We start from the raw sequence: 15,687 nt of genomic DNA on the forward strand, positions 1-15,687 counted from the left end.
GAAGGTGTGGTGTTCAAAAAGCAAGTGGCCCACCCACTTTATATCTTCAGAGCAAAGCTACTTTAGCACACACTTTTGCTTCAGCACTAATCTGGATGTCCCCAAGGAACACTTTCTTGCTGTTGGACAATGGGCAAAACAGAAACAGATAGGATAGTGCATTTGTTTTGTTTTGTCTTTTTTTTTGTTGTTGTTGTTTTTTTTAGCTCCATCTGCATCGTGGGTGTACTGGCCTCCGTGTGGGTGTACTGGCCTCCGTGTGGGTGTACTGGCATCAGTGTGGGTGTACTGGCCTCCGTGTGGGTGTACTGGCCTCAGTGTGGGTGTACTGGCCTCAGTGTGGGTGTACTGGCCTCCGTGTGGGTGTACTGGCCTCCGTGTGGGTGTACTGGCATCCGTGTGGGTGTACTGGCCTCCGTGTGGGTGTACTGGTATCAGTGTGGGTGTACTGGTATCAGTGTGGGTGTACTGGTATCAGTGTGGGTGTACTGGTATCAGTGTGGGTGTATTAGCCTCTTGGGTTCTCCATACATCCACGTGCTGTTGACCCGCTCCCCCTCCCCCGCCTTCCTCCGCTCTCAGTTTGACGGGCCTGAAGATGCTCTGATGAGTTGGCGCACACATTCGTCACCCACGGAGAAACCGCAGATATGTGGAGCAGGCGACCCAGGGGGCAGGGCGTCCACTGAGGGACAGGCTGTCCCGCTCCAACACCAGGGCGGGTGCTAATGCTTTTAAACATCGGGCAGGAAGGTGATGGGAAGGACACGAAACACGATGCTTCCTCCGCCGTGTCGGTCGCTGTTGTTTACTTTTGTACGCTGGGCATTTAACGGCAGCTGGAATGTGATGCTGTCCTTTCAGTTCAGATACATTTCTACTCGCCTTCTTTCACCAGTGTGTGTTTGACTGAAAAAAGTGGTTTTGCTTAAATGGAATCTAAGGGCATCATTTAGTTGGTGGAGAGATTGATTGTCACGGATGTGCTGGTCTAGCAGCTATGATCAGGGCATCCTTCATTTTTTTTGACAAGTGTTGGTCTTTCAGACATGCCTGTGCAGTACAGAGACAATTTCATTCCTCTCGTACATCTTTGCATAACCAAAGGCCGCCATCATCTACCATGCGGGTGAGATCGATTATGACAGGGGACATATTCTGTCAGTCGTGTGCATACGTGCCATGGATACTGGAGGAGTTTTAATGAAGACGGCTGAATTATGATAATCGACTGCCACTTTGTTCCAGTACACAAACCCTACATGGATTTCCACTGAGCTGGGGGCTTTTGCAGAAGCAGCAGGCTACTCGTGTAGTATGTGGTGCTGTATTGCAACTGTATTGTATATCAAATCGCCAGTGTCCACACGTCTGGTGTGTTCCAAGCTTTACGGTTAGCTTCTTCTGTAGCTCCTGCACCTGGCTAAGCTATGTAGGAATCGATTAAATACTGTGAGTAGTTTTCAGATGTAATATTATATCTGCCCTATTAATCAAATAGCTCCAAACGACGGGGAGCAACACGGGTAGTTAATATGTGACTAAAACTAAACTGAGCACGTTGTTTACGCGAGAGTTAAAGGGGTTGATGATCTCAATATTTGACTCAGCACACCGGCAAACGGCGATTAATTAAATCACGAAGAATAAAGAAAGAAATTAAATGCTACAGCATCAGGCTAATAGGAATGCGAATTTGTAGCAACATGTAAATACTTAAATAATATTTGGTGTCTTCGCAACGGTCCAATGCTGTATCTTTAATAAATGTAGGGGTAATAGGGGAAAGGTGTTTTCTTTCGCATTGCTTCCCAGAGAGAGGAAGACGGGCTGCTACCATCCACTCATTTTCATGGGGTGGGAAGCCGTGCTGCTAATAAATAATTTTATGTTTACGTGTAATACAAAATGCAGAGTATTTCACTAAATGCCTCCTGGGCGATGCCCTTGGTTAATTTCACGATAACCGCCTGCTTACGTTGAAGTAACATTAAATAAGGAATTGTTTCTTCTCTGGCGTTGCGCGCGACTAGCCCTCCCCCTCCGTCTGTACCAGCGAGAGGGAACACAGTATCAATCTGATGCCGTCCACCGTTTCCAGGGTGAAAATTTCCCCCAGGAAGCATCCCAAACCTGCTAATTAGAATAGCTAGGGAAAAGATCAACCGAGAGGGAGAGGTAAAGGAAACCAGATCAGAAAGAGAGAAAAAGACGAAAAACGTCAAGGAAAACACGGAGTCGCTCTCCGGTTTCGCCTGAAGAAATCTCAGTAAAGATTCTGTTTTGTTCTGTCTACCGCAAGGCATTTTTTTCATTTAGCGTATTTAAGGGCAAGTGTTGCTATGAGGACGTATGGAGGAATTTAATCAATCAGCACCAGCATCGCTTGGACAGCTCCACGTTCCCCATTCGCAATGCCGTTTCTGTCGAACTAAACGCTCTGCACTGAAACGTGTGGCGCTTTGACTTTTTTTCGTCTTTTTTTCTTGATACCGGGGAATAAATAGATTAGATACCGCATTGTTTGGAATTTAGACAGGCAGTCGGCTATCCAAAAAGACCTGTTATACCGAGTCACGGCCAGAATTAATCTTATCTCTCCTCTTCTTGTAGGAACGATTCTTGGGGAACCTGGTCCTCCAAAGGATGTAAAACCGTGCTTACCGATGCATCCCATACAAAATGCTTATGTGATCGCGTATCTACCTTCGCCATTTTGGCTCAACAACCTAGAGAAATAGTAAGTATTCAAATCCCCCTTTCTACTAGAGATATAACGTCTGGCTTAAATGTACCGTGCATCAGAACGTGGCGATTCGGGATTATATATATATATATAGTCTTCATTCTAGTTGTAGTTTGAATTCTGATAGCGATCTACCTGCGTTCATATGAGAGAGCGTGTGTGTGCATACATATGTATGTGTGAGAGCGAGAGAGCACGCGTGCGCGCGTACTTCTTACGCTCGCGTGCTTACCGGTATCTCATGTTTTAGCATAAAACACACCAGAAAGGCTGTTTTGGGCTTATCAAACACTTAATCAAATTAAACTTTAAACTCTTCAGGCTTGTGGTCATAGCCTATGTCGTGTGTATATATAAGGGAACATACAGTTACTGTAATTAGCATGTTTTTATTTGTTTGTTTATTCCTTTTTGAGATGTTTATCTAGATCGGTTGTATTTGATCATATATTTAAAAAATATCAACATGTAAATCTAGGGCAAATCAAATTGTAAATCAAAAGGCCTGTGTAAAATTGATACTGCCTTCCATGTGTCTGTAATGCACACAGGGCCAAAGTTTGAGAACTTCCATCATTGCAGTGCAGTGCCAATATGTCAGAATGACTTGTGACTTCTGGAAGTAGAGAGAGAGAGAGAAAGAGAGAGATAGAAACAGGGGGTGGGTGGGTTCTGGGAAAGGGTCGTAAATAAAGGGAGGAAGGCACGAGATAAAGTGGTGAAGGTTGCTTTGAGGCCTTTGGCACACAGCAGCACTGCTGCACAACCCAAAGCCACAAATTGAGATGCCAGATAGCAGTGACATATTGACGCCGGGCGCAAACCCCCACATCCGAGGCTGCTAGCCCGCTCCTCAACGGGAGGAGATCTCCACGCGCCTCCAGCCACTGCATCACAATGACTGCTCCACTTCAGGGGCCTCTTCTGCAGATTCATTTGGGCCAGTGGGCATTTAACTTCCCAGACAGGAATCAGGGGGTCCCCAGCTCCACAGCAAGGCACGTCACACACCCGCGCGGCGGGGCTAGCCTGTTCTGACGCTCTCGGAAGGAGCGGACATAAACGCCTGCGTCCTGGTCGTTACCCTCACCATAAGTGGTCTGTCAGGGAACCAGGAATAAATCCATGATCACCAGCCCATTGTAAAATGCATCATTATCCAGAACTTTGTGGCAGTTCAAAGCTTCCAATGCACGCGTCTCATTTCCAGACTATGGAGTTCTCAGGGGTTCCATCGGTGACGCTGATCGTGGGCTGCGGCCTCTCCTGCCTGGCTCTCATCACCCTGGCCGTGGTCTATGCTATCCTGTGGAGGTAAATTCTTATGTTGTTTTTTTGGGTTAGTGTTTTGGGGTGATTATCATGATTTCCAGTGTATAGGGCAATCTGACGGTATTGATGAGGCATGGGTTTATTTTTGGTAACACGTGGTGGAAATGCGATTTTTACGTTCCTGTTTTGCAGGTACATACGCTCCGAGAGATCGATCATTCTGATCAACTTCTGCCTTTCAATCATCTGCTCCAACATCCTGATCCTGGTGGGCCAGACACAGACACATAATGCGGTAATGAATTTTATTCATTCATTGAAATCTGGAAGCTCTACCCGCACCTTCTCACCACATCCACAGCCATAACATGACATCAGGATCGTCTAGACAGCAGACAGACCGGTGTACTTGAGTGGATCGTTTCCTCTTCCTTTCAGATACCACCGACATAGTTTAGTTCAAGAGATGCCGTTTGAGTGCAGACATAAAACATTTACCATAGTGTAATAGAATTTAAAGTGCCTTTTTTCTAGAAAATCCCAAATGCCGTTTGCTAGGGGTGCACATTGTGTCTGTCTGACGCGAGAGACGGCTGCTACGCTCAGCTTTGGCGGGACAGACCCTCTCCAGTGCCCATACTAATCTCCCAATACAAAAGCATTGTGACACTCCCAACAAGTCAAGCTGGGTGCCCCACTTTTCTCTGCAGTGACCTACCTACCTATCCAGGTGTTTGAGTCCCATTGCTAGACATCATGCATGGCTTAATATCCGTGTCCTACTATGCAAACTACGGGCTATGCAAGAAAGGTTGTGTGGGCGGCTCCGTTTGGGGAAATCCTTTGTTTTAAGTCCTACTCTCTCTCTCATTTTAATTTCTTTCCTCCTTCCTCAAATGGAATGTGGCTAAAAGATTATTATGGGGTTGTTTGCCCGTTTTAGCTTGTGTTCCTAACCTGCTTGGGCTAGCAGAGCCATGGTTGATATTGCTGTGGCACCTCATGCGTGCTTGCTGTGTTTTCATTTTTTCCAAAAGGCCTTCCGTAGTCTTCCTGAGCTCGGTGTCTGACACAAGCTCGCCATGTGTTGAAAGGACAAGCGGAAAGATTTCAAAGCACTAAGTGGGCTAACATGAAACCAAAAGGAAACGCTATAACATGAAACCAGTCCATTCAGACTTGCTTGTCCAACACGATCCTGCGTGTCTGTTTGTGTAGCCCCTGCCGTCTCCCTCAGGGAGTCTCCATGTAGAGCTCCGTCCAATAATATTGTTATGTTGAATGATGAAGATGTCCTCAGAGATCCTGGCCACAGTGTGATCTGAAACCCAAGCTTAGTGGACCCGATAGCTGAGACATTACCCACAATCCATATCGGTTTGGACAAAAACCAGCGCAAAAGCAGCACATGTGCGATGGGCCTGGTTCGTGGTTCAGCTCAATACTGAAGGCTTTGCACGTACAAATGATACTGGTGGAACTTCAAGGTGCTAGACTTGATGCATGCAGTCAATAATTTGTCATATTTTGTCCATTAACATAATGGTCGGAAACTAATTAAATCGTTTTTTTGTGCATGTGATATGGGATGATTTAAACATCTGCATTTCAGCTTCTGATCATGGTTGGCATTGAATAATTTAAGTAAGTGTGCCTTAAGTCTCGTGATTGCTACGAAACCTGCCATGCAGTTAAGTATACAGTCAGTATAGTTGGACATCATCACAGGGACAAAGGGACCCTACAGTCCTTCTTACCCAGTGAGACCACAGCCACTTGTGGTCTTGTGGACTTGTGACCAGGGGGTGTGGCTGAGAAGCAGACTCTTGACATTTACACTTATGGCATTTGGCAGACGCTCTTATCTAGAGTGGCAGAGATATCTATCAGCATGACAGTACAGGTACTGTCATGGAACTGAACCCACAACCTCTTAGCACCAGTGTTGGTGTTAGTTACTAGTGCTAGTGTTACTAATGCAACTGAACCCACAACCTCTTAGCACCAGTGTTGGTGTTAGTTACTAGTGCTAGTGTTACTAATGCAACTGAACCCACAACCTCTTAGCACCAGTGTTGGTGTTAGTTACTAGTACTAGTGTTACTAATGCAACTGAACCCACAACCTCTTAGCACCAGTGTTGGTGTTAGTTACTAGTGCTAGTGTTACTAATGCAACTGAACCCACAACCTCTTAGCACCAGTATTGGTGTTAGTTACTAGTACTAGTGTTACTAATGCAACTGAACCCACAACCTCTTAGCACCAGTGTTGGTGTTAGTTACTAGTGCTAGTGTTACTAATGCAACTGAACCCACAACCTCTTAGCACCAGTGTTGGTGTTAGTTACTAGTGCTAGTGTTACTAATGCAACTGAACCCACAACCTCTTAGCACCAGTGTTGGTGTTAGTTACTAGTGCTAGTGTTACTAATGCAACTGAACCCACAACCTCTTAGCACCAGTATTGGTGTTAGTTACTAGTACTAGTGTTACTAATGCAACTGAACCCACAACCTCTTAGCACCAGTGTTGGTGTTAGTTACTAGTGCTAGTGTTACTAATGGAACTGAACCCACAACCTCTTAGCACCAGTGTTGGTGTTAGTTACTAGTGCTAGTGTTACTAATGCAACTGAACCCACAACCTCTTAGCACCAGTGTTGGTGTTAGTTACTAGTACTAGTGTTACTAATGGAACTGAACCCACAACCTCTTAGCACCAGTGTTGGTGTTAGTTACTAGTGCTAGTGTTACTAATGCAACTGAACCCACAACCTCTTAGCACCAGTGTTGGTGTTAGTTACTAGTGCTAGTGTTACTAATGCAACTGAACCCACAACCTCTTAGCACCAGTGTTGGTGTTAGTTACTAGTACTAGTGTTACTAATGGAACTGAACCCACAACCTCTTAGCACCAGTATTGGTGTTAGTTACTAATACTAGTGTTACTAATGCTACAGTCCAGCTGTGAGTACAACAGCAAGGACTTCTCATTATTCATAGGTAATAATAATAATGGGTATATGATATAGTTTAATTCATAAGCACCTAAAAGAATATAGAGTCCACAAATGTAAAGAAGATTGAAATATGCGATAAAAGCATGGAAGAAATGGCCTCCATTTGCATTTAGTATGCTGAAAGATTTTGTCAGTTTCTCAGATTTTGTGGATCAGTGTACAGTGACAACAGGGAGATTCTTAAGATTCACAGAGAGAAAAGGAAAGTGTGAACTGTGTTAAAACACGGTGTGCTGAAACTGGGCTGTGTTAAAGACGGTGTCCTGAATCTGGACTGTGTTAAAGACGGTGTCCTGAATCTGGACTGTGTTAAAGACGGTGTCCTGAATCTGGACTGTGTTAAAGACGGTGTCCTGAATCTGGGCTGTGTTAAAGTCGATGTCCTGAATCTGGACTGTGTTAAAGTGTTTCAGGAGACATGGTGCTGTATTCCATAAGAGTTCACAGTCCAAATGGTCCGATTATGTAACATGCTGTCTGCAAAATCCAGAACCCACATTTTTCAGGTTTGGGTTCCCTGGCGAATGCAAGTGGGCAGGGTAAGGGCCCCTTTTTAAATGTCAGGTTTTAGCATGAGGCGGCTGCGAAAGGCCATGCGCCTGAGGGTGGCTTCTACGTTTTTACCAAAAGAAGAGGTCATTACTGTACAGGGCGTGCAGAGCCTGACAATAAAGTTCCAGGTTTTGTTTGAATTTCCTCATTTTGAGGGCGAAGACAAGCTCGCGATGAGGTGAGTAATTGTTATCGTTACAGATGGGACGATGCACTTGTGGAGGAATGCCCCTCCTAGAGGAAATGCTGCAAATTCATTGGCCCCAACGAATGAAGACAAACGATTTGCTTGTTCATAAACCACACCCCCTTCACCATCCACATATAAACCACACCCCCTTCACCATCCACATTGGAGTCATCAAATACAAACGACGTTGGTGCTCTCCCAGCTTACAAGGCCAGTCAAGGCTGACGGTCGCTAACGCCGTTTCTGCTCTGAAGTCAAACAGGAGAACGTTGTTATCGGCAGAAGAGAACTGCTCATAAGAGACTGTTATTTGAGTGCTGCCCACACAGATTGTGAGTGAGTCAACACTGTTACAGGAATGACACCCTCCTCTGGCATACATGCCTTCTCTCCTTTTCTATCTATTTATTTTTTTAAAGGGCTTCTCCATGGGCGCCATGGACGAGCAGCCATTTTGGTACTATGTTTTTTTGCCCATGCACAGCGAGGCATTTACAATTCTAATATCTGAACATTGAAAGATGGAGGACAAAATATCTGACAGGGAAATCGGAGATGTTTCCTCTTTGGCCGCGATGGTGTGGAGAAATAAGGGAGATTGTGTATTTTTCTTTTATTTTCCCAACTCACCTTGAGCATGGCCACACTGGTAGCAGCAGTGATGTTACAGACTCTGCCCTGCTTAACGTCATGCCAGCACTCTTGCTTCTGGGATGTAACGGTGATGAACGCTGAAATTTCAAATTTCGAGAAAACGTTTGGGCTGCTTTACACATCCAGCAGAATATCACGTGTTCCACAAACTACAAAACACCTCGTCAATGTCATACGCCATGTGTTCTATCACCCTCTACAAAGCAATCAGGGTACGTAGAGAGTCATTAGTACAGACAGACATCGCTTTCGCATTTTTCATTCGCTAGTGTGGGAGGGGGGTTGTTGTCATTATAGCATCACGTACGCACTCTTATCCAGAGCTACATCCATATGACGGGCTGGCCGCTTCACGGGGACCGAACCCCTGACCTTGGTGTTATTAGCATCATGGACCAACCTGCTCTTCCACTTGAGCCACAGTCATTTCTCACAAACGAGCTTCATTTCCCACCAACGTGTGCTTCATTACCCGCTTCATCATCCCCGCGCATCCATCCTGTGGATTACTGGGGCGGGGGTGGGGATTGGGTCTGGACCTTTCGTTTGGGGCATGACTCGACTGACGTGCTCTCCAGGGACGGCAGTGTTCTAGGCTTCGGGCATCAGCGAAGGCTGAGATGATGCGAAGACCTGTCACCGCCGGTCATGTCATCTCCGCCGCTTCACCGTGGGTGACATTGCAGCCCCAAGACGGCGCTTTGGTGGAAAGGCCACTCAGAATGGAGGGGGGGCGGGGCCATCCACATCTGTGTTGGATGCTTTTTTCTGGAATTTCTTAGAAAAAGTGTGAGATCTCCCACTGGATGTATGAGAGAATGATCTTTTGGAAGCTTAAAAAAAAAAACCCTGGACAGAGCGTGTTGCGCCCGCACGTGTTCCGCCCCTTTCGGGCGATCATTCGGGCGATCATTCGGGCGATCATTCGGCTCCGCCAGCTAACAGCTGGAGACGGTGTGCAAACACGGCTTAGCAGGTCTATCCAGTGCGGAGCCCATGGCGAGCTTGAATGAATTAAGGCTGAGCGCCTCAGCATCGGGCCGCACTGTCTCCATGGTGCTGTAGCTAAGGCTGCCGGGGCGTTGCATTTATTATTAGCTCTCCATCGTTTTATCTCTCTCTCTCTCTCTCTCTCTCTCTCTCTCGCTCTCTCTCGCTCACTCCCCACAATGCCACTGAAATATGTCAAGCCAGTGTTTGTGCACAGTACGAGGAGGTGCAGAATTTAAAGATTGCCGGTTTGGGAGGCTTCGCAGGAGGAAAGCAGAGGCCAACAAATTCAGTGGGAAACACAATTCAGATTCAGTGTGGGGTGGAGAGAGCCTTCGACTATCACTATTTCTATTACTGTAAACAATCAAATCAAAGCCCTTGTATCACATTAAGAATGCAGAATTATAGGAAGCCAATAGCCATCAATATGTTTTAATAGTAAAGCAATCCATTTGTGCTCTAATAGATATTGATTATATGAAGAAAATAAAATAAAAAGGCACATATATCATCTGCTACAGTTTGCATGTAATTTGAACTTTAGACACTGAGATGGGAAAATGTTGTTTGAGGAATAGTTTAGGACCGAAACCTTTGAGCTTCCTTTAAAAAGATAATCTGGAAAAACAAACATGATGTGAAATTAAAACCCATTTGTCCTTGGCAGAAAGATCATGACTGAAGTTTTTAAAGCAAACCCATGGAGTCTTTTGAATCTCATTAGCACCCTGAATGGTGATATGGGAACTCTAAATGACTTGGCAACCTGCCGCCTGTCTGCAAAAGCTAAGGGTTACAGTTCAATTATAAACGGCCTTTTCTTAAATTATGTTAAATATTGTATGTCTGTATGGTCTGGCCTTATCAAATCAAATTTAAAAATAATCAAATTACATATCCATGATTGCTCATGAAAGCTTTGGAGGGTAGCTAGAAACAAGAAGAACTTGAAAGTACAATGATAAAGTTTTGGGTCTGGTGGATGATTTGTGGTAAGATCTGATTTTAAATCAAGAACATTAGGTGACACGAGGTGTCTTAGTCGTGTTGATGTTTAGAAAGGTTATACTGACAGTGAGGGCAACGAAACCAATCAATCCTTCTGCCAAAGCAAAACTCCTGCAGCCTTCAGTGGACAAACCATGCTTTAAGACCTAAATTAACCATTTAACCTTGTCATGTTATGTCTCAAATGGCTTCATTTCACCGGGGACATTGGTACCTGGGACATGCCCGCTTTCCCCTCGGCTAGGAAACCTCGCCTGTAATTTAGACTGCGGCAGAGACTCGTTTCCCCTCTGTGTCCCCCGGTTCGTTTCGGGACTCTTCGGAATGACCTCTTGGTATTGGAGGTCAGCGTTCTTACTGCTGTCATTGCAGCTACTGGCCATTTACATTCGGGGACTGTGAGAGCTTCCTGAGAGAAGAGTTCTGGCGTTTTAGCCATAGCTACATCGTTCTTCACTGGAACATGAGCACCGTGTACGTCAAATCTGGCAGGAGCTGAGCAGAAAGTCTCACTCTCTCACACATGCACGCTCGTGTGGAGGACATTGGGTGTGGGAACATTCCAAGATCTAGTTGCCATGACTTTGTGCGTGCTTGGGCTTTTCTAGGATTGTCAGCATAACGGAAGAGAAAGGAGTGTTTTAATCCTCTTCACTCTCATTATAAAACAGTTCCGTCAGCACATTGAAACCAGTAACGATATGTTTCTTAATACTATACACACTGGTGGCCACAACATAGGGAAGACTTTGAAATATTTACTACCACTTTCCTTAAGGATGCCAAATAACTATAGGGCCATATTTGTGGTGATGAATGAGTCTGTATTTTATAGGTATTTATCTTATATGCTTATCTTTAGGTACTGATCCATCATTCGCACTTCCCACATGCATCTGCCATATTTGTTTGATTGTTCATCAGAGGTTAAAGCTTCCCTTTGACCTTTAAAGATCATGGCCCCTCAGTATAACTGCCTATTCACTTCAGGTTTCTTTTTTTAAATCTCACGAGTTCTTTTAAAACAAACATTCTTGACACCTCCCTTTACTTTACACCTTTACGCACGCAGCACTTTGCGGTGCACTGAAAAGCAGATCAGGTCTTTCACAGAGAGTTGGAAATACGCATTAATAGTTCACGTTTAGTTTAGTTTTTTTTTTTCTTGTTCTTCTCTGCTCACATGCCGTGTGAAAAAACAAACAAACAAACCGCTCCTATGTTTCCTTGTTTGGCGGTGTCTGTATTTGACACTAGAATAAGTGTAGGTGCTCTGTATTAATAATTTTGTGGGGTAAAAGCTTTGCTGTGGGCCTGGCTGCCGTGTTGAGTGGTGTGCAGGGAACATTCATATCATAATGGACCTGCAAAATGAATACTAATAGGGCGAAAGAGACTGGCGTCAAAACAGTGGTTGACAGCGCTTCAGACAAAACGAATCGTGCTTTTCAGGGGCGGAGAGGCAATATACGTCACATTAACCAAAGATGGGAAGAAAGAAAGAAATAAACAAAAAGAAGTCCCGCAGCAGTCCTGACAGGCGAGCGAGTGCTTGTTAAACGAAGGAATCGTGCGGGGATGCTGGAGTGGAACGGATGTAAACGGATCAGGTTTGGAATGTTTCAGGGGTGCTAATTTGAGAAGCACTCCCTGGAACATCCCGGGTGAGCTATGGTGGGAACAAAAGATGCCAGGCCTCCACCCTCCCCAGCTCTCTCCTCCGCCCTACCTGCGCTCCACCTCGGAGGCCTACTGACCAGCACCACCTGTTCCTGATTACCCAGTCATCCACATGCATCTTATACTCTCCCTTTGCCACACGCAGCACTGGGAAGTCTTGCAGTACCATGCAGTGGCGGATGCTGGTCTTTCAAGGAGGGGAAGCTCAATTTCGGCCAACATCATAAAATGTCTCGGTTTATTTATGCGTAAATTCTACCCTCCGTTCCTTTTCAAGAAAATGATCTGTGACCCTGTCGTACCAACAAGAAACGTTTCTTTCTTCGTTTCTTTTAATGAAGAAAATGCCGCTAAGAGGATTAGGAAAATCTCCGGTTCAACTCAGAACAGAATGAAAATTAAAAAAATTAAAATTAAATGCTCCCGCGGAGGTTTACACCAAAAGATCGCTGATTCGCTCATTTAGCTGTCAATCAAAAAGGGATTCAGCCTCAGACAGATCATCCAATCATCATGCAGAAGCTGAGCGTCCGGGCCAGCCGAGGCCGGCCCACTGCCCCATAGACCCCCAGAGACGCTGAGCGACCGATGGGCAGGACAAAGCCCAGCATTTATCCAATGGCTCGTCTTGTTTCGCTGAACTCTTTGCTTTGCTATTGAACTCTGTAGACGCTCAGCGTCCACACCGTTTAAAGCACCGTGAAGCTGCGGGAATGAGTGAGAGGAAAGCCGCGTCGTTACCAGTGATGATAAGCTGATTCTGAACAAAAGTTGAGCGCGTTGTAGCACATATTTAGTCAATGACATGTACACACAACAGTATGTTTGATCACTTATTTTTGACATTTTAGGGGAAGCTGAGCTTCCCTTGCAGTCTTAGAGCAATCGCCACTGGTACCATGGCAGGTAGCTGTAGATCCAGTTGGCATTCCAGTGCCCCTTGTGGAACCTGATTGGTCCATCTTGTGAAACGATTTAAATATTCGACTCGCCTGATTTGGGATTGAGGAGCTTTGTTCTCTGTGGCCATGCTCAGTTGTCAAAGCCCAAGAATAAAGGCGTTTTAGCAGGGTGACTCCTCAGACGGTGTGATCTGACAGCGAGCTCCACTGTAATCCACTTCATGTCGCCCCACAAGCATAAATGAATCTCGGTCTGTAACCTCTGATAAAACGCTCTTACTGCCGTTTCAAGCACTGGCCCTTGAACCCAAATATTTAACACTGCTGCGGCGGCGTGAAGGTGACTTTTCTGTTCTCCTTCATAAAAAGGCATTAATTGAACAGTTCTTAAAAGCGAACATGGAGCTTAGCAGAGCTGTGAGCGCAGGCTCTTAAATCAAAGACTTAATGCTAATCAGATAACGCTAGCTCTTAGCTGGCCTCGCTAAATGGCAGGTTAAGCTTGTGATCTAGACAGAGTTCTCCTACAGTTCAATTAAGCTTCTCTGCATTTGTTCCATTTCCTCCTTTAATGAGCACAGGGTTGTGTGTGTGTGTGTGTGTTTGTACATATGCATATTTGAAGGTATTCTTTGTAACTAAGCCTAAGGTAAAAAGGAATTCATCATATTATGGCGCAAGAGCAGAATTATTTCGACAACCTAATAACTCATTCTCTGCGAGTCACAAAAAAAAGGGAGAAGTGTTGGTGACAGCTTTGACAGCCCAGCGAGAACAGTCTGTGACGGTCGAGGACATCGTCTCGACCAGAACTCAGGACCGCCTTTGTATCTGAAAACTGAGAGGTCCAGAGGTTTCGTGAGTTTGTTTTGGCTGACTGCCCGATGGTGTTACGTAAAAAGTATACCGCCGTCCAAGTGCACTCGGGTCCTCTGTGCGGTAGGACCAGAGCTGAGAGAGATCTTCTGAAGCTCTACCTCCGAAACCAGAAGCCCGTCCTTGTTATGTTCGGGTCGAACCACGCAGTCGTTCACTTGCCGATCTCTCATTCCCACACACCTGACTCACCATGTTTTTGCTAAATGCTTGATCATTTGAATCAAGTGTGTTGGAGCAGAGAAGGTAAAATGTGCAGCGTGTGCAGTTTACTGAGCAATGCCCTGAGACTTTTTTATGATTCTTATTTATTTGTGAAATGCCAGATTTTTATTTTATTTTATTTTTTATGCAAGACAAGAGACTTTTATTTTATAAAAAAAACATTTTCACCCGAAGCTTCCATGCATTTGTTTGTGCATGATAACTGAAGCGGACCTGCATGACTGCGACCTGCTTAACCACCGAGGCGGTTCGCCGCTGCCGTGCCATCCCATGGCGTTTGCTGTGTAGTCTGTTGTCGTGAGAACGGCGTGCTCCAGGACCAAACTCAAGGTCCTATGTGCGTCATGCTAGGCCGCGATGACGGTAATTACTGAGGGGGGCGACTCCAAACTACATTCCGCTTCATGTTGGGTGGTGAAATCGGAAGCAACAGACCAACAGTAGAGCCGATGACGAATACGGACGGAACGGAGTCGGCCGGCTGCCTCTCGAAGGGAAGGTCACGCCGATTGAATCTGGTGCTTCGGGCTGGAGACGACGTGAAGATAAAGGAACCTGGGAACACTGTTCCTGTGTCAGCTGGCACCGCGACTCCCCGGCTGCTGACGCAACAGCTCGCTCTTCGCGTTTGCGCCCGAGTGACTCGTGCGCAGGGATCTGTTGTGTTTGTTTATTTGTCTTGTTTTGGTTCGGGATGGTTGCGAGCCACACTAGTTTTTCAAGGTCCAGCGTCACTGTTATCTGAATTGTTACATGCATAATAGGCAGACCTCCAGTGGCCATTTGCATATACATGCAAACATAATTGGCCAAAATCAGCCTTATAACCAAATGAGCTGTTCAGGCCCCTCCCTATTCATCAGACAGGCTGAATCTCTACTGCTGCATGCGCTCCCACCCACTCCCCCCCCCCCCCCCCCGTTTTCCCCAACGTCAGCCGCCGTCGGACTTTAACGGCGCTCCCAAACTCCTTCGTTCCTCTGTTGCCATGGATACAGACACGGTGGGCTCAACACCATCCGGCAATTTGCCTTTGCAAAGGGCAGTGTGCACTCTGGGTTTGAGAGGAGGCTCTGGGCCCGGGCCCGGCAGTGTGCACTCTGGGTTTGAGAGGAGGCTCTGGGCCCGGGCCCGGCAGTGCCAGCACACACCCACCTGCCGCGCTCCCCTCCACTGTATCGTCTTGTGCCCACTCACACGCGAGTGCTGTACGCGTTCCCCACTTGTGTGTGTGTGTGTGTGTGTGTGTGTGTGTGTGTGTGTGTGTGTGTGGTGTTATTTACAGTGTGACATCACATTACCACCTCTTCTTCACAGCACAATTTCATAACCCAGTCCTATTTTCCACGAATGAACCCCCCCCCCCCCCCCCCCAACCCCCTGGACAGTCCTAAAGGTGGGTGGGACTAAAAGAGAAAAGGTCCAGTTAGGACTATAGCGGGAAGTCTGATTCTAACCGTATTACTGGCTGAAGGTCCACTATTGTCTCCAGACTGTGGTGTCTGTGCAGGACATATGGAGAGGTACAGAAAGAAGCTCTCCAGTTTGGCCCAGTGCTCCCACGGGAAC

At 46.1% G+C, this 15,687-nt stretch overlaps 1 protein-coding gene across 1 annotated transcript in view; it reads left to right on the forward strand.

Annotated features, from left to right (window-relative positions):
- The window catches only part of adgrb3 (adhesion G protein-coupled receptor B3), a 127,641-nt gene that overhangs the window by 94,757 nt on the left and 17,197 nt on the right, over positions 1-15,687 (forward strand). Inside the window, 3 exon segments of the mRNA XM_077020824.1 lie at positions 2,614-2,740; positions 3,957-4,060; positions 4,211-4,313. Of these exon segments, the coding sequence (XP_076876939.1) occupies positions 2,614-2,740; positions 3,957-4,060; positions 4,211-4,313 (334 nt within the window).

Source organism: Brachyhypopomus gauderio, chromosome 1 (genome assembly GCF_052324685.1).
Source record: "Brachyhypopomus gauderio isolate BG-103 chromosome 1, BGAUD_0.2, whole genome shotgun sequence".
Classification (NCBI taxonomy): domain Eukaryota; kingdom Metazoa; phylum Chordata; class Actinopteri; order Gymnotiformes; family Hypopomidae; genus Brachyhypopomus; species Brachyhypopomus gauderio.